Here is a 23,447-nt window from a genome sequence, read left to right as displayed (position 1 = left end):
TTGAAATTAAATATTACAATATAAAGAGAGCTAAAATTAGTTATTTTTTTTTATCTGTAATTAGTTTTCTTTCATCGAAAAGCAACCAATGATCGATATTTTATCCTAAAAAATGATCACAATTGATGGATTTTTTTAAATATAATTTTTTAATAATTAATTTCAAAAATACTTTCAATCTCAATTTATTTCTGGATCTACTGTGCACATGTGAAATCGTGGGTTAAACTCATAATTTCAGTGCCATCTCAGCACCCACCCCCTTTGCGCCACCTGCGGCTTCTCTGCTCGGATGCCACTCCGTCGTGCCTTCCCTCGACCCCATGCCCGCCTATGGTCTCCCCTCCCTTGGGTGCCCGCCTGCGTCTTGTTCATGCTCGGATCGCCACCTCACCCTCCACCCCTCCCCCCACTGCTACGTGGCTCCGTGCACCCCCCAGCACCTGCACCCCGCACCTCGTGATGTGGCTCCGTGCAGCCCCACCCCCATCCCCCACCCCTTGTGCCCACGTCCTCCCTGCCGCTCTTCTCTCCCTCTGCGCTCCCCTCCCTGTGACGCCCACTCCCTCCCCACCGTGCTTTTGCGCTCCCCACCCCCCCTCTCATGGTTTTGTGCACCACCCGCTACAGCACCCACGCCAACCCTCCCCCCACCCCATCTCCTACCCCCAATGCCGCAACTTCGTGCTGCCCCACTAACACCCCCGCCCACCCCATCAACACCCCACACTTTGCGCGCCCCACCCCACCCTCCCCTACCTTGGTGAAGACTCTTGCGGCTCCATGCAAGGCCTCCCTTCTCTCTCTACCTCGATGCTCGCACCCCAATCCCTTATGATTTTTTCTGCGGCTGCATGCACTCTTAGAGCCTCGCCCCCACGCCCCTCCCTTACAACGACTCCACAACTGCCACATTTACATTCTCACGGCCCCCTCCTCCCTCCACTCCTCGATGAGCTCTTCTGCCCTTGTTCCCTCTCAACCCTTCCACCTGGCATGCCTGCAAGTCCTCCCATGCCCCCGACCTTGCAGATCTTTCATCAAAAAAAAAAGAAGAAGGAATGAAATTATGAAATTGTGGATTGAAAAAGGAATGAATTATAAAATTATGGATTACCATAATTTCTTGTGCTATATCAGCTACTTAAAATCGTAGGTTGAATTTATGATTTCAGCTGATCTAATTTTAAAATCATGCATAGCACCCGCACCACAATAGGTCCGAAAATAAATTTCATTTAGAGGTAGTTTTGAAAATAAATAATAAAAAAATAATATTTAAAAAAAAAAATCACACAATCGGCAAGTCCGTTACCTTTCCCTTTTTTTTTTCCCACTTACATCCCGGACACATACTTTGTCGAGTATACGGTCTCTCTACTGCGGAGACTCGTACATCCTCTCTGAGTATACGTCAGATCACAGATATTCCGACGAATTTTTTCGGCTTCGGATTCCTTCCTCCTCCACCCCTCTCTCGCGCGCTTTCCAATCCCTGATCTCAGGTGTGGGCTCTGCGAGCTCGTGGGAGTGTCCTCGAATGCCGCAGAAACCAACAAGCTTGGTGGGGCTCTCCTCTCGTGTTTGCTTCCTGTCTCTCTCCATTGGATTTCAATTGATCTCGGTTTGGGTTTTTTAATTCTCTCTGTAGAGTCTCGGGGGATCTTAGATTGGGTTCTCTTTGGAGGGTGGGCCGAAAGGGACCCCTTCAATTATTTGATTCGTTCTTTCCGCACGGCCGTGAGGTTTTGAAAGAGGATAGGAGGCTTCTTTCTCGGCTTTTTTGCTCGTTTACATGTTTGTTCCTTGGGATTTGAGGATATAGTTTTGGTATTGGTCAATAGGGTAGAAAAAAAAGCGTTTTTTTTTTTTTTTAATTTTTTCTTTGATTCATCTTCTTGACCGTAAATTTTAATCTATCTCTCCATTTTTTTGCTGATTTATGTTAAGTTTGGTAATTTTGTATGGGGAAACCCATTTTAAAGTCTTCTGTGAACGCCTAATCTGTGAACCCTAATTTTATAATGTTTTGAGTCCGCGGACAAGAACCCATTTGATAAAGGTTGTGATTTGTTGGATAAAGGAGTCTTCTTTTTCTCTTTCGGTTTTCCTTCTAATCATTTCTGAGTTATTTGGAAAAGTACCCATTTGGGATTGTGGAGATTTGGGAGTTGCTCTCCCTCTTATGCACCATGAGGAACCTCTTCCTCACTGATTGCTGCAAAGAGACACTGCTCCATGCCATCAATCCCCAGTCATGGCTTCAAGTTGTGCGACGCAATTTCTCGAAATCCTCCTCGCATTCCACTTCTTCCATGTAAGTCATCCCACCTCTATCTTGTTAATTATCTTCAGTTAATGCTTTGCAATGTTTTGTTCTCTTGAATGGTATGGTGATAAGATGCTCGTTTTGTCTCGTGCCGATATAATACATACATAGTGAATCTCTTATCAAGGTTGCGGAGCCTCCCATTCTCCCACTATTTAAGCCTGTTGACTATGTGGAAGTCTTAGCTCGGATCCATGAAGAGCTCGAATCATGCTGGCCTCATGAAAGGTCAAACCTTTACTTGCTCCAGTTTCAGATCTTTAGGGGTCTTGGGGAGGTCAAATTGCTTCAAAGGAGTCTCCATTCTGCTTGGCGGAATGCCAGTTCAGTCTATGAGAAACTTATATATGGAGCATGGTTGAAGTATGAGAAACAAGGGGAGGAACTTATCTCCGACCTTCTTGCTTCCTGTGGGAAGTGTTCTCAAGAACTTGGGTTTCTGGATGTTGCTTCTCAGATCCCACTTGAGAATTCATCTGTCAAGTTGACCGATGAATGTATTTGCGGTGTGCCTCAAGTCCCCACTACTGTCTTCTTCCAGATTAAAGAAGAGAAGATAGCCTGTGAGAGACAGAAGATTGCTGCATTATCCACTCCATTCCACACCATGCTAAATGGGTGCTTCACAGAGTCACATCTAGAAGTCATCGATTTATCTGAGAATGGCATATCGCCTGTAGGAATGAGGGTAATTTCTGAGTTCAGTCTTACGGGCAGCATAAGTGATTTGTCAGTGGAAATTTTATTGGAAATCTTGGTATTTGCAAATAAGTTTTGCTGTGAGAGGCTTAGGGATGCTTGTGAGTCAAGGCAAGATGCCATTGACCTTATGGAGTGTGCTTTGGAGGCAAATGCTTCAGTCCTTGCAGCATGATGTTTGCAAGTGTTCTTACATGAACTTCCTAGGTGTTTGAAGGATGAGCGAGTTGTGAAGATTTTTTCAAATGCTTTTTCAAATGGTTGGCCAAGCCTCTTTCTTACTGTATTGTTTGCTCAGTGAAGTTGCCATGGATATTAATCCAAGGTCAGATATCACCGCATGCTTTTTAGAGAAGTTAGCAGAATCAGCAAGGGATATTAGACAAAAGCAAGTGATTTATTGATCGTTGTTGTAGGCAGTCTGTCACGCTCCCGACCCGAGATTTTGAATCGAGGGTCATGACAACCGCCGCATACTCATAGAAAACTCTTCCCATAAGCATGCAAGGCATCTCATCATGATAATCCTAAAACAACAGCGGAATAATTATTCAATAATTTAAATCCAAAACATAACGATCTAAATTTTTTTTTTTTTTTTTATCTCAATAAATTCAACAATAATTCAAAGGCTTTGCATCAAATTCAATAAACCTTCCAACCTAAAATAAAAGTACGAAGATTCTGCTTCTGATCACTCTCCTATTCATATCTTGTATCATTTTAATTCCTCAACATCTGTAAAAACAGTAAAATAAGAGGTAATGAGCTAGACAGCCCAGTAAGCAACGATCACTTCTCAACAGATTTCATCAGGCATATAAGTAAATAATCATTTATAGAAAATAAGCATATAGAGTTCATCAATTCGAAATCAATTTTAATTATGCAATATAATTCATGCCAAATTCATTTCTTTTTCGAAATTTTAAGTTTCTTTCGGGATTTCAATTTCTTTTGTTCTTCAATTTCTTTTCGTCAACCATGAGCTATGACCACATTATCCCTGTGGCAGGATCATAATACCGCGTATCTGCTTGCGGTGGGCTGCGAATCATCTGGCAGCCAAGTCCTTTGGAACCGCTGGTCTAACTGGCGGTTTTGTCGCTGGTCTATCTGGCGACATGTCGCTGGTCTTACTGGCGACATAAATCCTCAGGACAGTCAATTGCCAACGTATATGCCCCCGTTGGCGGGGTCCTCAACACAGTCAGGTTGTCAATTCTTATTGTTTCTTATATCATAATTCTTCATAAATCATGTTTCATATTCTAATTTCGATAATTAAAACATATAATCATGTAGTATCGAAATCAATCAATATAATGCATCATGAAATCAATATATTCAATCATGCTTCATCATAACATTTCAAATAAGATATCTTCATAACAAAAATACCATTCATCCCATTCATGCATCGTTTCACAAATCATGTCAGAAGAATACACTATAATTTGCCGATGAATCTAGAAAAGGTGAAACATTACTTACCTCGAACGCATTCCAATAAATCCATAAATTTCTATAAATTTTCTTCCAAAAATTCTGTTCGTAGATCATATCGCGATATCCCATGATCAAACATCCACAATCCTATACAGAATCAATTTGAATAATTAGAAAGAATACGAATTCTATATTTCAACGGTTTAGATTGGGTCCGATCATCTAATTTCATCTAATCAAAATCTAATTAGGACCTAAACGATCCAAAGTTTGACTATCAGATCAAATCGGATTCGAAGTGATAGGACCAAGGTTTCTTCATCGATTTCATAAAATCAAATGGAGAGAGAAAATCAAAGGAGAGAGAATTTATGAGGTACAATTCGAATTGATCAGGTGACACAATCCAACATTACGATGGGTCCAATATCTCGATTGGTGAAATCTATATGATCAAATCAAGTCATGGCTAGATCGAAAATCATGAATGATCAAATCTAAAGATTCATGGTCTGATTAGAGTGGGTGCCAATACGTTGTCTGACAATCATGGATCAGGGTTCTTCATTAGAATCAGATTAGACTTATTAAAAGAAATTTCTTCATTCACTAACCTTTTTTTTTAGAGAGAGAATCAATCAAGAGAGAAAATATTTTAGAGAGAGAAAATTCTAGAGAGAGAAAACTCATCTTGAATTCTTCAGATAATATGATTCAACAAATTCTGATCGATCAGATCAAATCATGCTAAAATTATCATGTGGACAATTCAATAAGATCATGAGAAATAAAATCTAAAAATACTTGATCTGATCAAAGTGGATGTCGGTGTACCGTCCGACGATCACGGATCAAAAATTCATCACGAGGATCATTTAAATTCATCATCATTCTTCTCAAAATTCTAGAAATCTTAGGAGAGATAATCTAGAGAGAGAATTCTAGAGAGAGAAAGTAGAGAGAGAAAGTCCAATTCTAGAGAGAGAAAATACTAGTTCAGGCTGAAGAGAGAGAGGGAAGAGAGAGAAACTCTCTTTCTCATATTTTATTATTTATATCATTATTTATTAATTAATTTAATGATTTTTCTTTTCTTTTCTTCTCTCTCTCTTTTTTTTTTCTTTTCTTTTTCTTCATGGAAGAGAGAGGAGAGAAAATCTTATTTATTATTATTATTATATTATTATTATTTTATTTTTCTTTTTTTTTTCCTTTTCCTTTTTCTTTTCTTTTTCTTCTTTTTCTTTTCTTTTTCTTTTCTTTTCCTTCTTCTTTTCTTTTTTCTTTTTCTTTTCCTTCTTCTTCTTCTTCTTTCCTCTTCTTTGGCCGAACGGGAGGGGAACAGAGGGGCGTCGCCTGTGGTCCGGTGGGCTGCAGCGGCACGGTTGATGGTTCGGCAGCAGCGGCCAACAGCAGGGAGCAACAGAACGCCGGCGGTGAGGCTCGGCCGGCGGGAGTTTTAGAAAAAAACGAAAAACAGGGGACCGCCTCCTTTCCACGGATTTCTCCGGTCATTGGCCTATCACCGGCGGCCATGACTTTCGGAAAAGACAGATAGAGGGGTGGGGGTCCAAACCTAAGGGTGAGATGCCGCAAACGGCGGCGTCGATGGTCGGAAAAGGGTGAAAGATGACTCGGCCGAACAGGGGAAAAACAGGGCATCATTTTCTTCTCGATTTCTGGCAAAGTCGGCGACCGACAATGATGTTTGGGGCCAGAGGAGAAACGGAGGAAGGAGAGGAAGAAAGGTTGGAGCCTTACCTGAGCTCCGGCGGCGTCTTCGGCCTCTGTTTTCCGGCGAGCACAAGAATAGGAGGCCGCGGCTTCAATCGGGAAAATCAGAGAAAAATCTCCGGCAATCATCGGTGGCTGCAGGGTCTACCCATAGAGGAGAGGGGAAGAGTTCTTATAGAGCTCGTCCTAGGGTCTTTCAATGGCCCTAGGACTCCGATTCTTGATCGGAGAAGAGGAAGACTCCGATCGGGAGTCTTCCTGCTCTGTTTTTTTTTTTTTTTTTTTTTTTTTTTTTTTTTTTTTTTGGGCTTTGATCTGCTGGGCTTTGGGCTTGGTTTGGGCTATAACATTCTTCACCCCTAAAAAGAAATTTCGTCCTCGAAATTTTCATACCTGTAGTCTCGAAGAGCTGGGGATATTTTTGCTTGAGTCTTCATAGTTTCTTACTTGAATCTGATCCTCAAATATTTCAAAATTCTAATTCTTAATACAAATTCATTCTTAAATCATTTCATAAGGAAAAAGTCAATACATTAATATCAATCTGATACGGAACCATTCATTTTCTTATTCATCAAAATCAATATCTCAAAGATTTTCATATTTTAAGATTTCAAAATTATGATCTCATTTCCTGTAAAAAATTAATGTTCAATATCTCATGACTCAAATTAAAATCAAATCTATCTCTTGTGAATAGAAGAGGATCAATGTCTCTATTCTTGCATAAGAACTTCATTCATCATCATCATTCATTTTTTTTTTTCAAAATATTAACCACTCTTAATTTCAACCCATCATAAGATAGGAAAAACATACTTCTTATGAATCATATGATGACATCCTAATCAATCAAAATTCAAAAATATTTTCTCTTATTCGTACTTTCAAAGGTTAAATATTTATCATTTCAATCTCATTCTCGAATTTTTGATATTTTATTTCTCGATGCAACTTCATCATTAAGTCATTTCATAAAGATTGAATCAATATCACCATTGTTGATTGAATCAATATCACTATTTCTAGTCATCGAAATTTTCTTACTCAAATCCTCAAACTCTTAATTAATCAATTCATTATCAAATTAAATTATAAATAACTCCAATCCATCTTTTGTAGAACAATCATCAATATCAATAGATAACCTCAATCTTTTTCATTCAGTCTGAGAAATAATAATAATCAAAAGAGTTCTAACTTCAAATTTCATTATACCCTGGAGATAATTATTTGAGTATACTAATCTAAGATCAAAATCATCATTCGATAAATAATCTCAAATTCCTTCTAATAAATAGAGAATTATAAAATTTAATTCTAGGATAGAAAAAATTTATCTCTAAATATTCTAAATCTAAAATCAAAAATCAAAGGTCCACTCATCCTAGAATTAGGATGCTAATTATTTTTGTAGCATAGTAGGTGGAAGCTCTACTTTTGAAAATCACATCAGGGATATCCAAAAATAATTCAAAATTTTTAAAATATTATTCTTTCTAATATCAATAAATTTCTTGTATCAAACCATATCATCTATCATAATTCTTTAACTCAAAGGGTCAACATTCCTAACTTACTCAAAGTAGTCTAGATTACCATGCTTCCACTGCGCACTCTGATCTAACAATCAAAATTTCTTAGGTTCACCAAAAAAAGTTGGATCAAATTATTTCTTTATCCTAAAAATTCAAATTTCAATTGAAATCAAAGATTAACTTTCGATTCTCATTCATATCTTTACTGGTGTACAATAATCTTGATTAACCCTTAGTCCAATATCATGTTTAAACCATCATATAGATTTACTATAATCAATATGAATCAAATCTCAATTCTCATATCAATTCAATTCGATAATTTTCAAACCAAAAATCTTTATAAGTCAAATCAACGAGAAAATTCTTCGATGCTCCATCAAATTTGGACATAATCAGAATATATAAGAATTTCAAATCATTATTTTTTTTTCTAAAATTTCTATCATCAGGATCTTTAATATCTATCAAATATCCTTTCATATCAATCATACAAGCTTCAAAAAAAAAATCAAATCTCCATTTAATAGTAGATTCAATTAGGGACCTCGTTAACAAAAGCAAAAGAACTCCATATCAATTCCTAAATCCCAATTTTTTTTTTAAATTGTAAATTCACACGGATCCCTTAATCTGAAATAAATATAAATCAGATCTTTTATCTTAATCTGAAGATATCAATTTTTATTAACAACCTCAACAATAATATCAGAAAATCTCTTGATCAACTTAGATACGAAGTTCTTTAAATTAAAATTTCATACACATCATGTAGTCTCCAATAGACATAGTAAGATCCATTATTTAGATCTAAGGATGATGATTAAAACTTCCAGTATGATGAATATCCTATAATCTCAAAATCAATTTCATCAATAAGACATAGGTTTCTTTGCAATATCTCCAAATATACATTCATCATAATATGTCATTTTATATATATGATCCACATACCAAGTTCAATTTCAATAAATATTCCAATCAAGCATCATAAAATTTTTTTTTTTTTCTTAGTCCATTCTGGAATAATATTTTATTATTAAATCTTTATCTTGCCAATAATAGTCAACTTCTCAACTAAAAGTAATATCATAGTATTATTCTCACATCGAATTTGAACTTACGATTCACTTGAATAACCAATGATCAAATTAATAGCCATAATACACAATATAATTTTATATCAATCCTACTTACCTCGAACGCATTCCAATAAATCCATAAAATTCTATAAATTTTCTTCCAAAAATTCTGTTCGTAGATCATATCGCGATATCCCATGATCAAACATCCACAATCCTATACAGAATCAATTTGAATAATTAGAAAGAATACGAATTCTATATTTTAACGGTTTAGATTGGGTCCGATCATCTAATTTCATCTAATCAAAATCTAATTAGGACCTAAACGATCCAAAGTTTGACTATCAGATCAAATCGGATTCGAAGTGATAGGACCAAGGTTTCTTCATCGATTTCATAAAATCAAATGGAGAGAGAAAATCAGAGGAGAGAGAATTTATGAGGTACAATTCGAATTGATCAGGTGACACAATCCAACATTACGATGGGTCCAATATCTCGATTGGTGAAATCAATATGATCAAATCAAGTCATGGCTAGATCGAAAATCATGAATGATCAAATCTAAAGATTCATGGTCTGATTAGAGTGGGTGCCAATACGTTGTCTGACAATCATGGATCAGGGTTCTTCATTAGAATCAGATTAGACTTATTAAAAGAAATTTCTTCATTCACTAACCTTTTTTTTTAGAGAGAGAATTAATCAAGAGAGAAAATATTTTAGAGAGAGAAAATTCTAGAGAGAAAACTCATCTTGAATTCTTCAGACAATATGATTCAACAAATTCTGATCGATCAGATCAAATCATGCTAAAATTATCATGTGGACAATTCAATAAGATCATGAGAAATAAAATCTAAAAATACTTGATCTGATCAAAGTGGATGTCGGTGTACCGTCCGACGATCACGGATCAAAAATCCATCACGAGGATCATTTAAATTCATCATCATTCTTCTCAAAATTCTAGAAATCTTAGGAGAGATAATCTAGAGAGAGAATTCTAGAGAGAGAGTAGAGAGAGAAAATCCAATTCTAGAGAGAGAAAATACTAGTTCAGGCTGAAGAGAGAGAGGGAAGAGAGAGAAACTCTCTTTCTCATATTTTATTATTTATATCATTATTTATTAATTAATTTAATAATTTTTTTTTTCTTTTCTTTTCTCTCTCTCTCTTTTTTTTTTCTTTTCTTTTTCTTCATGGAAGAGAGAGGAGAGAAAATTCTATTTATTATTATTATATTATTATTATTTTATTTATTTTTTTTTTTCCTTTTCCTTTTTCTTTTCTTTTTCTTCTTTTTCTTTTCTTTTTCTTTTCTTTTCCTTCTTCTTCTTTTCTTTTTTCTTTTTCTTTTCCTTCTTCTTCTTCTTCTTCTTTCCTCTTCTTTGGCCGAACGGGAGGGGAACAGAGGGGCGTCGCCCGTGGTCCGGCGGGCTGCAGCGGCACGGTCGATGGTTCGGCAGCGGCGGCCAACAGCAGGGAGCAACAGAACGCCGGCGGTGAGGCTCGGCCGGCGGGAGTTTTAGAAAAAAACAAAAAACAGGGGACCGCCTCCTTTCCACGGATTTCTCCGGTCATTGGCCTATCACCGGCGGCCATGACTTTCGGAAAAGACAGATAGAGGGGTGGGGGTCCAAACCTAAGGGTGAGATGCCGCAAACGGCGGCGTCGATGGTCGGAAAAGGGTGAAAGATGACTCGGCCGAACAGGGGAAAAACAGGGCATCATTTTCTTCTCGATTTCTGGCAAAGTCGGCGACCGACAATGATGTTTGGGGCCAGAGGGGAAACGGAGGAAGGAGAGGAAGAAAGGTTGGAGCCTTACCTGAGCTCCGGCGGCGTCTTCGGCCTCTATTTTCCGGCGAGCACAAGAATAGGAGGCTGCGGCTTCAATCGAAAAAATCGGAGAAAAATCTCCGGCAATCATCAGTGGCTGCAGGGTCTACCCATAGAGGAGAGGGGAAGGGTTCTTATAGAGCTCGTCCTAGGGTCTTTCAATGGCCCTAGGACTCCGATTCTTGATCGGAGAAGAGGAAGACTCCGATCGGGAGTCTTCCTGCTCTGTTTTTTTTTTTTTTTTTTTTTTTTTTTTTTTTTTGGGCTTTGATCTGCTGGGCTGGGCTTTGGGCTTGGTTTGGGCTATAACACAGTCAATAATAAAAATCAACTCAAACTATATAGATAGAGTGAGTAAGGATCGTTTCCACGAAAATCTATGGTGATTATCTTTTTCTTTTAAGAAAAAATAAAAAGAAAATTTATTGTAGAAGGATTAACAAGAAATAGAATAGCAAGAAATCAAAAGTATAAATTAAATTATGAAAGAAAATAATTTAGAAAAATAACCCAGAAATTCTGAATCCATCATGCAGAGAGATTTATTTTCTTCTTTTTTTTATATTGTAATATTTAATTCTTATAATTATGATATTAATATAGTTTATCTCTAAAGAATACGAACTGTATCAGTAGATCACAGCTCGTCCTGTTGGAATATAAACTATCTAAATTCAATTACAAGATCTAAGGTTTAATTTTACATACTATGATCTATCTTTTCAAAGCACGTACTGTATCCAGAGATCACGGCACGTGAAGAGAAGGTATAGACCGTGTAGGCTGGATCAATATCTCAAAAGAAAATAAAAAGATATGAAATAAAAGTAAAATTTTATTACATAAAATTAAATACAAAAAGAAGAAAATAAAAATTCATTTACAGGCTTCATCATATTTCTGGATTGAAGGAATTTAGCCACCCATCAAACTCTCTAGTTCCATAATCTCCCAATAATTGATCTCTAAAGCTCTTTGAATTTTTTCTCTATTTTTTCCTTGCTTTTTCTCTGATTTTTTTCCTCATAAGGCTTATTCCCGGATCCTCTATTTATAGATAATTTTTTCATATTTTTCTGATCACAAAAGGAGTCCTAAAATCCTTAAAAAATGTATTAATCTCTTAGAAATATTCTTGACTGTCGGATCTAGATTGGATCGCTCAGATCAGCCCAAAAATCAGCCTTTTACTCCTTATCAGGGTTGGATTCGATTCTGACCGTCCGATCGTGCTTCAAATGAGATCTGGGCCGTCGATCAGTGCTTCTGATCTTCTATTCAAAGTCGGGAGCGTCCTCAGCCGTTGGATCTGATGATAGATGTGTTTTCAGCCATTAGATCGTGCAAAAATCCCTCTTATAAACTGATAATGGATGTTGACCGTCGGATTTGGGTCGGGATGAATTTTAGCCATTGGATCACACCCAGAATCCTTCTCTCGCTGTGAGCCACGCCTGTAGACCGCATATTATTTCTGGTGGACCGTGCCCTGGCTTTGTGGACCGACCGACTGGTCCACAATGCATCGGAGGCTATTTTTAAGATTTTTTAAAGATATTTTGACTCCATTTTTGCTTCGATTTTTATTTGAAAAATTAAAAAAAATATGCATTAAATTTTTAAAAAATTTCTCTTCATTTTGGTGCTTAAATTGCTCAATTAAATTAACATCTTATTTTTTATAAATATATCTAATTTCATATTTTTTTTCTAAAATTACTTATTTTTTAAGAAAATTTAATAAATTCATGAAATTAAATTTTTAAGAAGATGTTAACACCATAAATTACTAAAAATATTTATAATAAATATAAAAATATACCACTTATCATACCCCCAACTTGAACTTTGCTCGTCCTCGAGTAAAGAAAGAATTTAAATTTAAGTACCATTTAACTTAAAGTCTTAAATTTTATCAAATAATTTTAAAAAGGCCACTGATATACAGTAGAGCGTGAGTGAGGTATGTCATTGGAGTATTAATACTAATCAATATAAGAGTTAAACTAAGAACACTAAATTTTTTCTAAACTTTTTCTAAATTATTTCTACCTTTATCTCTAAATCATTAACCTTCTTATGGACAAGTATATTGTTACTTTCATTCTTCATTTATTGAACTCTTTTTTTTAATGTTGTACCGCTATTGAGTATCTTAACCCCTTAAACTTTTTGTTTGACCCATGTTGCGAGTTTTCAGTCAATGACTCCCAAACCAGATGGCTTTAGGGCATTAGGTAAGAATACCCCTCGGATCTACTTGCTCGAATCAAACAGGCTACGAGTTAAAACTAGCTTTATAACAAAGCTTCTTTGCTCTTCATATCTTTTGATACGAAACTCAATGCTTGCTCAGACAAAGAGATCCGGTTACTCAGTATGAAGTACTTGGAAATTTTTTTTTTAAAAATATATGAAGAAACGTATAGTTATCCTACACAAGTCCATAAGAAATAAACTCTTCTTTGATGCTGGTAGAAAAATTTAAAAATGCTCAAAGAAAACTGTTTAAGTTCTAAACTTAACTCCTTATTGAGTTTTCTTAATACTTGATCCCTCGATATCTCACAAACTCTCTAATTTATACATCAATTTTCTTTCAAAAATGTTTGGTTTAACTTAATTCTTAAGTGTAATCAGGTGTTTAAATGCTAAATATTAATTTACTTGAGGATTTTTGAATTTTTTTTTATTCTTTCCTCCTAACTTAATCGACATTATCCTCAATGGAGTAGGAAAAATGAATGGTGCATAAAAAGAGAAAGAAAAAGGAGAGATGTCACCTGATCCAGAAGCTTTTTTCAAAATTGGTGCTTCCCCCATCTTAGCCAATATTGCCTTCAAATCCGCATAAAGCAAGCCTTGATTAACTTGAACATAATACAAAAGAAAGTAAAAGCAAAAACTAAAAAACTGGATTGCCTCATAAAAAGTGCTAAGTTTTAAGTCTTCAGCCAGACTGAACCTGGGATACAGAATCAATTAGAATAAATAGGCTCATGGAGAACCATGGCCTCCTCCTCAATTTTAGTAGGCAATTCCAAGAATGATTTCAATCATTGTCTATTTACTTTAAAAGTAGCATCATTGCTTGGGTTTTTGATTTTTACAGCTCCATGAGAAAAAATCTCTTTTACAACATAGGGCCCTGTCCATCTAGATCTAAATTTTTCAGGAAATAAATATAGCCTAGGGTTATACAAAAGAACTTTTTGATTAGATGAAAATGATTTTCTAAGGATTGCTCGATCATGAAACACCTTAGTTCTTTATTTGTATATCTTAGCATTGTCGTATGTCTCATTCCTGATTTCCTTAAGTTCATCAATTTGTAACTTCCTATGTTGTCTAGCCTCATCTAGATCCATATTTAACTTTTTAATCGCCTACATAGCCCTATGTTCAAGCTCTATTGGTAAGTGACATGCTTTACCAAACACAAGCCTGTAAAGAGACATTCCTAAGTTGGTTTTGAAGGCAGTGCGATATGCCCAAAGAGCATCTACTAGCTTCAATGATCAATCTTTTTTATTGGTGCTTACAGTCTTCTTTAGGATTTGTTTGATTTGATGATTTGAAACTTCAACTTGTCCACTAGTCTGGGGGTGATAGGGTGTGACCAATTTATGAGTGATGTTGTATTTCTTCATTAGGATTGCAAAGGTTTGATTACAAAAATATGTTCCCTGAACATTTATAATGGCTCTAGGGATTCCAAAATGAGAGAGAATGTTTTCTTTTAAAAATGTGATAACAATTTTGCTATCATTCGATCTACACGGCATAGTTTCTACCCATTTGGATACCTAATCGACAGTCACTAAGATATATTCATTTTCGAAAGAATTTGGAAGTGGTCTCATGAAATCGATTCTTTATACATCAAAAATCTCAACAACTAAGATCGGATTTAATGGTATCATATCTCTTTTTGTGATCCATCCTACTTGTTGACATCTAGTGCAACTTTTACAGTACTCATGTGCATCTTTAAACAAATTGAGCCAGTAAAATCTATATTAAAGAACTTTTGCAGCAATTTTCTTGGCTTCAAAGTGGCCACCACAGGCTTGGTCATGACAAAAAGACAAGATATTGTTGATCTCATGGTCCGGGACACATCTTCTAATGATTTGATCAGGATATTGTTTAAACAGATATGGATTATCCCAAATAAAATACTTGGAAAAAAATTTATATTTGTCTTGAGTGTTCCAATAAGAAGGAATTCTACCAGTGGCCAAGTAATTGATAATATCAGCGTACCATGGTTCTTTGGTCACAGACATGAGTTGTTTATCAAGAAAAGACTCTTCTATTGATGGTTCGTTAGAGGGTGCATCAGTCAATTGGGACAGGTGATCAGCCACTATATTTTCGGTTCATTTCTTATCCTTGATTTCTAGATCAAATTCTTGAAGAAGTAAAATCCACCGGATCAAATGTGTTTTTGCATCTTTTTTTGTCAAGAGATGTCTAATGACTGAGTGATCAGTGTATACAATGACATGTGATCCAACCAAATAAGATCTAAACTTTTCTAGGGCAAAAACAATAGCCAAAAACTCTTTTTTAGTGGTTGAATAGTTAAGCTGCGCATCATTAAGGGTTCTACTAGCATAATAAATAACTCGTGGCAGTTTATCAATTCTTTGTCCTAAAATAGCTCCGATAGCATGATCAGATGCATCACACATGAGTTCAAAGGGTTGAGTCCAATCAGGTGGATGAATGATGGGTGCAGATGTCAGTACCTTTCTAAGATGCTCAAAAGACTCGAGGCACTCAGAAGTGAAATTAAATTTGATGTCTTTAGTAAGAAGATTGGTCAGCGGTCGAGCTATTTTGCTAAAATTTTTAATGAACCTCCTATAGAAACCAGCATATTCTAAGAATGAGCGAATTTCTTTGATTGATTTGGGTGGTGACAGATTTGCAATCAAATCTACTTTGGTTTTATCTACTTCAATTTTTTTCTTTGAGATAACATGGCCAAGTACTATGCCTTTTTTGACCATAAATTGATAATTTTCTCAATTAAGCACTAAGTGTTTCTCCTTACACCTTTCTAAGATCAATCTTAAGTGATGTAGGCACTCAGAGAAGGTAGAGCCAAAGATGAAAAAATCATCCATGAATATTTTTAGAAATCTCTCAATCATATCAGAAAAGATGCTGATCATGCACCTTTGAAAAGTAGATGGAGCATTACATAAACCAAAATGCATACGTCTATAGGAAAAAGTTCCAAATGGATAGGTAAATATGATCTTCTCTTGGTTCTCTGGTGCTATAGAAATCTGATTATAGCTGAAATATCCATCAAGAAAATAATAGAACTCATGTCCGGCTAGCTTTTCGAACATTTGATCAATGGTAGGAAAAAATGATCCTTTCTTGTGGCCGCATTTAATTTTCTGTAATCAATACAAACTCTCCATCCAGTTTGGACTCTAGTCGGTACTAACTCATTTGCTTCATTTTGGATCACTGTTATCCTAGACTTTTTAGGTACTACTTGAATTGGGCTAACTCATGAACTATCTGAAATAGGATAGATAATTTTATTGTCTAGTAACTTGAGAATCTCTTTCTTCACTACCTCCTTCATAGCTGGGTTAAGTCTTCTTTGGGGGTCTCTGATTGGCTGGGCTTCTTTCTCTAAATAAATTCGATGTTGGACAATTGAAGGGCTGATCCCTTTGATGTCAGTCATGGTCCAGCCTATGGCTTCCTTACTCTCTTTGAGGACAGCTAAAAGTTTCTCCTCTTGGGTTTGATCTAGGTCTGATGCGATAATTACGGGTAGAATTTTTGATGGACCTAGATATGCGTATTTGAGATGCTGAGGGAGTGTTTTGAGTTATAGTTTAGGTGCTTCCTCAATCGATGGCTTGTGTATAGGTTCATCCATCCTCACAAGTGGTTTGACAGGTGGTTATCATTGTGGATGAACTCTCTGATCACTAGATGGAGATATTTCATAAGCTATTTCAAATTCTTGATCTGATCAAAGATTACAGTAAAAATCTTCTTCCCCTAGGTCAATGGTCTCATAGATCTCATCCTGAATCAGATTTACATCAACGAATTGATCCCTTTTTTTTTCAAGATGGAAAATATTAAGATCAATGGTCATATTTTCAAATGAGAGTTTTATGAGTCCATTGCGACAATTGATTAGGACGTTGGTGGTCGCTAAGAATGATCTTCCTAAGATTACTGGAATGTGACATTTTAGATTAATCACTGGTTCAGTCTCGAGGATCACAAAATTCACAGGATAAATGAAATTACTTATCTTGATTAACACATCTTCCACAACTCCTTTGGAAACTCTCACTGATCGATCTGCCAATTGCAATATAATTTCTGTAGGCTTTAATTCTTTTATCTCCAATTTTTCATAGACCGAATAAGGTAGGATATTCACACTAGCCCCTAAGTCTAATAAGGCCATGTCAATGATGGTTTCCTCAATAATATAAGAGATTGTAGGAGATCCTGGATCTTTGTACTTGACAGGTATGTGGCTTGATAGATATGAGCTTATACTAGCCGTCAAGAAGGCTTTCTTGGGAATATTGGTGGTCTTTTTCTTTGTGCATAGATCTTTGAGAAATTTGACATATGTGGAAATTTGTTGGATCATATCTAATAGAGGGACATTCACTTTTACTTGTTTAAACATCTCTAAGATTTGATCCATATGGACTAAGTATTTGTTGGACCTAAGTCTATTTGGAAAAGGAGCTACAGAATTGATGGGTGATGTCTTGAATTGCTTAATTCCTGATGTGAATTTTTTAAGTGGTTTGAGTGGTTTGTTAATCTCTGTTGACTCCTTAGACTTATCTGGATCCTCAAACTCGATCTGATCGATCACTTGCTCATGAGGTGGTTTAGACAATAGTTCATCTTGATCTTCAGGTGTATCGACATGATTGTCTACTTGTTTTTCAGACCTTAAAGTGTGAATTACATTTAATTAGTTGATTTGGGCTCGTTGTTGTGGTCCTTGATTGTTCTGGATCCTAGGATTAGCCTCAGATTGACTCGGTAGTTTATCTTTTTTTCTTTCACTTACAGCCATGGCTAATTGACCTAATTGCATCTCTACATGGGTAATAGCCTGGGTGTTGGAAGTTAAAAGCTGGCCTGTGGTCTGCATGAAGTTGTTCAGTGTAGTGTTGGTACTAGCAGATGATTTTGTTAGGATTTTCAGACTCTTTTCTAGCAAGTTAAGCCTTTGATCATTGCTGAAACCTGATGGGATATTTGATGATTGAGTGGGTCTGGGATTGGGTTGAGTGAAAGCAGGTCTAATTGAGTTTGACCCTTGTGATAAAAAAAAATTGAGGTGGTTCCTCCATCTTGGATTGTATGTTGGTGCGTAGGGGTCATTTATGAGTCTTTGATAGGCTGCGTTCACCTGTGCTACTTCGTTCTTGGTTGGACCCATCAAGAAAGGACATCCTTCCATCGTGTGGTCTATGGCATTACACCTATTGCAAGTTGTTGTTGCAACTTGGTTTACTTGGGTGTGTTCCTTGAGTTCTAGAGCCTCTATCCTACGGATCAAAGATGCAAATTTAACCTCTTCAGTTAGGGAAGGTTGAAGTTGATATACACCCCCTCTTGAAGGTGTGTGTCTGTCAGGTTTCCTAGTAATTTCTCATTGTAGGCTCTTTTTTGTTAGGTCCTCTAGAAATTGTCAGGCTTCTATGGGTTTTTTATTCATGAATTAACCCTGACACATTGATTCTAACATGGTTCTTGAGTTCGGATCTAGTCCTTCATAAATGATTTGGCACAGCCTCCAAGTTTCTATTCCACGGTGTGTGTATTGACTCAAAAAATTCTTAAAACGATCAAAGCAATTTCAAAAAGACTCACCTAGTAATTGATAAAATTGATTAATTTATTTCTAAATTTGGCAGTCTTATGGTGTGGAAAATTTTTTTTCAGGAACACTCTAACAAAATCCTCCCATGATGCGATGGATTGATTAGGAAGACTGTATAACCACTTTTTGGCACTATCTTTAAGGGTAAAGTTGATCAACCTAAGTTTTACAGCATCTTCAGTGAGCTGTTGAAGCCGCATCGTGGCGCATACTTCCTCAAATTTTCTCATAAAAATGTATGCATCTTCGATTCCGGTGAATTTGGAAAGCATGTTTATGATCTGAGATTTAATTTCAAAATTGACATCAGTTTGTGGCAGTCGGATACATGAGGGTTGGGCTGTCCCAACTGGATAGCAAAGGTCTTTCAAGACCCTAGGTTCATGTTCGGGTTCATCCATAATGGGCTTAAGGTCTACTGGATTTGATGCAAAGTTTGGATCTATTCTCACTAATCGACTAGATAATCTTGTCCACGAAGAAATTTGAGAATTTTTAATTATTTTTATAATTTTTTTATTTTATTATTATTTTATATTTTTTTAAAAGAAGAAGAAGAGGAAATAGATGAAAAAAGAATTCTAAAGATGGAGGCCTAAGGAGTCCTAAATTTAGAGACGATAGAGAAGAGTATTTTAATTAGGGTTAATATTTGTAGGTTAGTAGTCACGTTATACAATCAATCCTAGCTAAGGATAACCCTAGATCTAGACAGCTCCTAACTTGTCAAGGTTGCCTTTGAGTACTCCAGGTAAAAGACTAGCCACTCAACTGGTTAGGTAAGTGTAAGGTCGGTGGGGATCCCCCATTGCTTTCCTTAGACACCAACTGAGTTGCCAGGTAAGCGAACGAAACCAATTAAATAACCACTTTCCTTCGAGACGTAGTCCTTGAACTACTTTTCTAGACACCAGTCAAACTGACTAACCTTAATCCGATCTTACTCTTAGGATCCCTTGTCCTATTGAGCTCAAAAGTCTTTAGGGGCCAATGTCTAATTGATTTTAAGTTAAGGTTTAGGTCAATGCAATATGCAGGATGGTGGTTTGTGGGCCAAAGAAGGGTGATGAAATTTCACCTTATCTTGTTTAGGGCTTGTGTCCTTAAGATATTTTATGGACTTATGTAATGTAAGAAGAAAAGATGACCAGATTTGATAGTCAGTTAAGAGTAAATTGATTTATTTTATTTTTTAGGTTTTGTGATTAAGTATCTAATTTCTTAAGTAGATTATGAGGTGTCAATGTAGAGATTTTTTTTTTAAAGAAAGTAAGTTTGACTAAGGAACTAGGTAAGTTAGAAAGCAATTAAAAAAAATTATTATTATTTTTTAAATAATCATGCCTAGATCTCCGGCAACGGCGTCAAAATTTGATCGCTGTCGTAGGCGGTCAAGAATAAAAACTAACTCAAACTATATAGATAGGGTGAGTAGAGATCGTTTTCACGAGGATCTAGGATGATTATCTTTTTCTTTTAAGAAGAAATAGAAAGAAAATTGATTGTAGAAGGATTAACAAGAAATAGAATAGCAAGAAATCAAAAGTGTAAATTAAATTATGAAAGAAAATAATTTAAAGAAATAATCCAGGAATTCTGAATCCACCATACAAAGAAATTTATTTTCTTCTTTTTTTTATATTATAATATTTAATTCTTATAATTATGGTATTAATATAGTTTATCTCTAAGGGATACGAACTGTATCAGTAGATCACAGCTTGTCCTGTTGGAGTATAAATTATCTAAATTCAATTACAAGATCTAAAGTTTAATTTCACATACTACGATCTATCTTTTCAAAGCACGTACCGTATCTAGATATCACGGTACGTCAAGAGAAGGTATAGGCCGTGTAGGCTGGATTAATATCTTAAAAGAAAATAAAAAGATATAAAATAAAAGTAAAATTTTATTGTATAAAAATTAAATACAAAAAGAAAAAATAAAAATTTATTTACAGGCTTCATCATATTTCTGAATTGAAGGTTTTAGCCATGCATCAAACTCTCTAGCTCCATAATCTCTCAATAATTGATCCCTAAAGCTCTTTGAATTTTTTCTCTATTTTTTTCTTATTTTTTCTCTGATTGTTTCTCCTCATAAAGCTTATTCCTGGACCTCCTATTTATAGATGATTTTTTCATATTTTTTTGATCACAAAAGGAGTCCTAAAATCTTTAGAAAACGTATTAATCTCCTAGAATATTTCTACCATCGGATTTGGATTGGACCGTTCAGATCAGCCCAAAAATCAGCCTTTTACTCCTTATCAGGGTTGGATTCGATTCTGATCGTTCGATCGTGCTTCAGATGAGATATGATCCGTCGATCAGCGTGTCTGATCTCCTATTCAAAATCAGGAGCGTCATCAGCCGTTGGATCTGATGATGGATGTGTTTCGATCATTAGATCGCGCAAAAATTCCTCTTATAAACCGACAATGGATGCTGACCGTCGGATCTAGGTTGGGATGAATGTCAGCCGTTGGATCGCACCCAGAATTTTTATCTCGCTGTGAGCCGCGCCTGTGGACCGCGTATTATTTCTGGTGGTCCGCGCCCTGGCTCTGTGGACCGACCGACTGGTCTACCATGCACCGTAGACTATTTTTAAGATTTTTTAAAGGTATTTTGACTCCATTTTTGTTCCGATTTTTATCTGAAAAATTGAAAAAAATATGTATTATATTTTTCAAAAATTTTTCTTCATTTTGATGCTTAAATTGTTCAATTAAATTAACATCTTATTTTTCATAAATATATCTAATTTTATATTTTTTAAAAAATTATTTATTTTTCAAAAAAAATTAATAAATTTATGAAATTAAATTTAAAAAAAATGCTAACATCATAAATTATTAAAAATATTTATAATAAATATAAAAATATATCACTTATCATTTATCATCCAACTGATGTGTTAGGTTTTTGAGAATAGAGTATGGTGAAGCGGAGCATCATTTTGATGCTGCTTTTGCTGCTGGGCATGTCTATTCTGTTGCTGGATTGGCCAGACTGGCTTGTATTAAAGGCTATAAGCTTTCATCTTATGAGAAGCTCAGCTCTGTGATATCAGGTAATCCACCACTTGGATGGATGTATCAAGAGAGATCTCTATATTCAGAAAGAGATAGAAAGTTGGAGGACCTTGACAAAGCAACGGAGTTGGACCCCACTCTTGTTTATCCTTACATGTATCGAGCAGCATCTTTGATGAGGAAACAAGATGCCAAACTTGCCCTAGCAGAGATTAACCGTGTTCTAGGTTTTAAGCTGGCTTTAGCGTGCATGGAACTCCGATTTTGTTTCTATTTGGCTCTCGAAGATTACAAAGCTGCACTTTGTGACATCCAAACAATTCTTACACTGTCTCCAGAGTATCGAATGTTTGGAGGGCGTGTTGCTGCTTCCCAGTTGCGTATGCTCGTTGGAGAGCATGTTGAACAGTGGACCACTGCAGATTGTTGGCTGCAACTTTATGATCGGTGGTCATCAGTAGATGACATTGGTTCCCTTTCAGTTATCTATAAGATGCTTGAATCAGATGCTGCAAAAGGGGTCTTGTACTTCAGGCAGTCTTTACTTCGTCTGAGGTAAATTTTCACTACTTCATACTCTTCTTATGCTAGAATTTAGGCATGTTACTCTATAGTTTATCAATTTTCTATTTACATTTGAACCACTGCAAATAGAGGATTTTTTTTTTGGTTGAGCAGATTGAATTGTCCTGATGCAGCAATGCATAGCCTACAGCTTGCACGACGACATGCACTGACTGAATATGAACGTCTTGTCTATGAGGGTTGGATTCTATATGATACTGGTCACTGTAAAGAAGGACTGCAGAAAGCAGAGGAGGCAATCTCCATTCAAAGGTCATTTGAGGCTTTGTTTTTGAAAGCCTATGCTTTGGCTGATTCAAGCATCGATCCTTCGTGCTCTGCTACTGTTGTTTCACTTCTTGAAGATGCACTAAATTGTCCTTCAAATAGGCTTCAAAAGGATTAGACAAGTGTTATCTATGTCACACCCCGAATCCAACAATCGGCTCGAATATGTGATGGTCGCATACTCCTTAAAGTAAGTCCTAAAAAATTTGAAAGGTCAAAAATAATTCCTTACAACCTCAACATTCATAATATCTAATTTCAATAATACTAGTAAAATTTATATAATTATAAATTAAATTTTTTCAATCCTCTGATTAGGTATCATGACACTCTATCATACATCTAGTCATCCGCAAATCCATACCACAGTCAATCATGAGCATCCTGTAACTCTGAGAAGAAAAAGAAAGATGAATGGGTGTGAGCTTTATAGTTTAGTAAGAATTTTCATATCACATCGATATAATATATAATCTGAAAATAAGAGTAAGTAATAAAACACAAAATCTTATGTTCAATATTTAGAATACTGCAAACATCTATAATTTTCTATCTTGTTAAAGTAGATGCATCATCGTGTGTTAATAGGTGAAATATTTTTATTCAATAATTATTTCATGTCTTATCTTTCATTTTTTTTCATAGTCACATAATTTTTAATTTTTTCTTTCTGGCTCTGGACTAATCAAGTCTATACCTCAGTTATCATCCGAATCAATTTTCACTTAAAAGCCTTTCAAGGCTGTCTTAGGATGAGTTCTTGACCGACTGTCTCAGGCATGAGCTTCTGATTGGCTGATCCACCTATAAGTCAGTGGTGGGCTGTTCCAAGCATAAGCTCCTGACCGGCTGTTTCAGTCATAAGCTTCTGACGGGCTGTTCTACATGACAAGATTAGTCTATATCATATATTTTTTTTATTTAATTATGTTGATTTCATTCAAATCAATTTCAACTTATATTATGATCAATTT

General features: G+C 35.9%; 1 protein-coding gene across 2 annotated transcripts; it reads left to right on the top strand.

Moving 5' to 3' along the window:
- Positions 1 to 1,338: 1,338 nt before the first annotated feature.
- On the top strand, positions 1,339 to 22,674 carry LOC140850848 (ETO1-like protein 1). 2 transcript variants are annotated; one of them, XM_073251965.1, is made up of 3 exons: positions 1,339 to 2,317; positions 21,508 to 22,176; positions 22,300 to 22,674. In XM_073251965.1, exons 1-3 carry the CDS (start codon positions 2,193 to 2,195, stop codon positions 22,589 to 22,591), a joined length of 1,086 nt encoding a protein of 361 aa, XP_073108066.1. In that variant the 5' UTR covers positions 1,339 to 2,192; the 3' UTR covers positions 22,592 to 22,674. The 2 variants fall into 2 exon arrangements, with proteins under 2 accessions (XP_073108066.1, XP_073108067.1); XM_073251966.1 differs by lacking the exons at positions 21,508 to 22,176; positions 22,300 to 22,674 and adding an exon at positions 2,441 to 3,423 and having other exon boundaries at positions 1,343 to 2,317.
- The last annotated feature ends 773 nt before the right edge of the window (positions 22,675 to 23,447 follow it).

This window comes from Elaeis guineensis, chromosome 2, assembly GCF_000442705.2.
Source record: "Elaeis guineensis isolate ETL-2024a chromosome 2, EG11, whole genome shotgun sequence".
Lineage (NCBI taxonomy): Eukaryota > Viridiplantae > Streptophyta > Magnoliopsida > Arecales > Arecaceae > Elaeis > Elaeis guineensis.
This window is presented reverse-complemented; position numbering and strand designations above follow the sequence as displayed.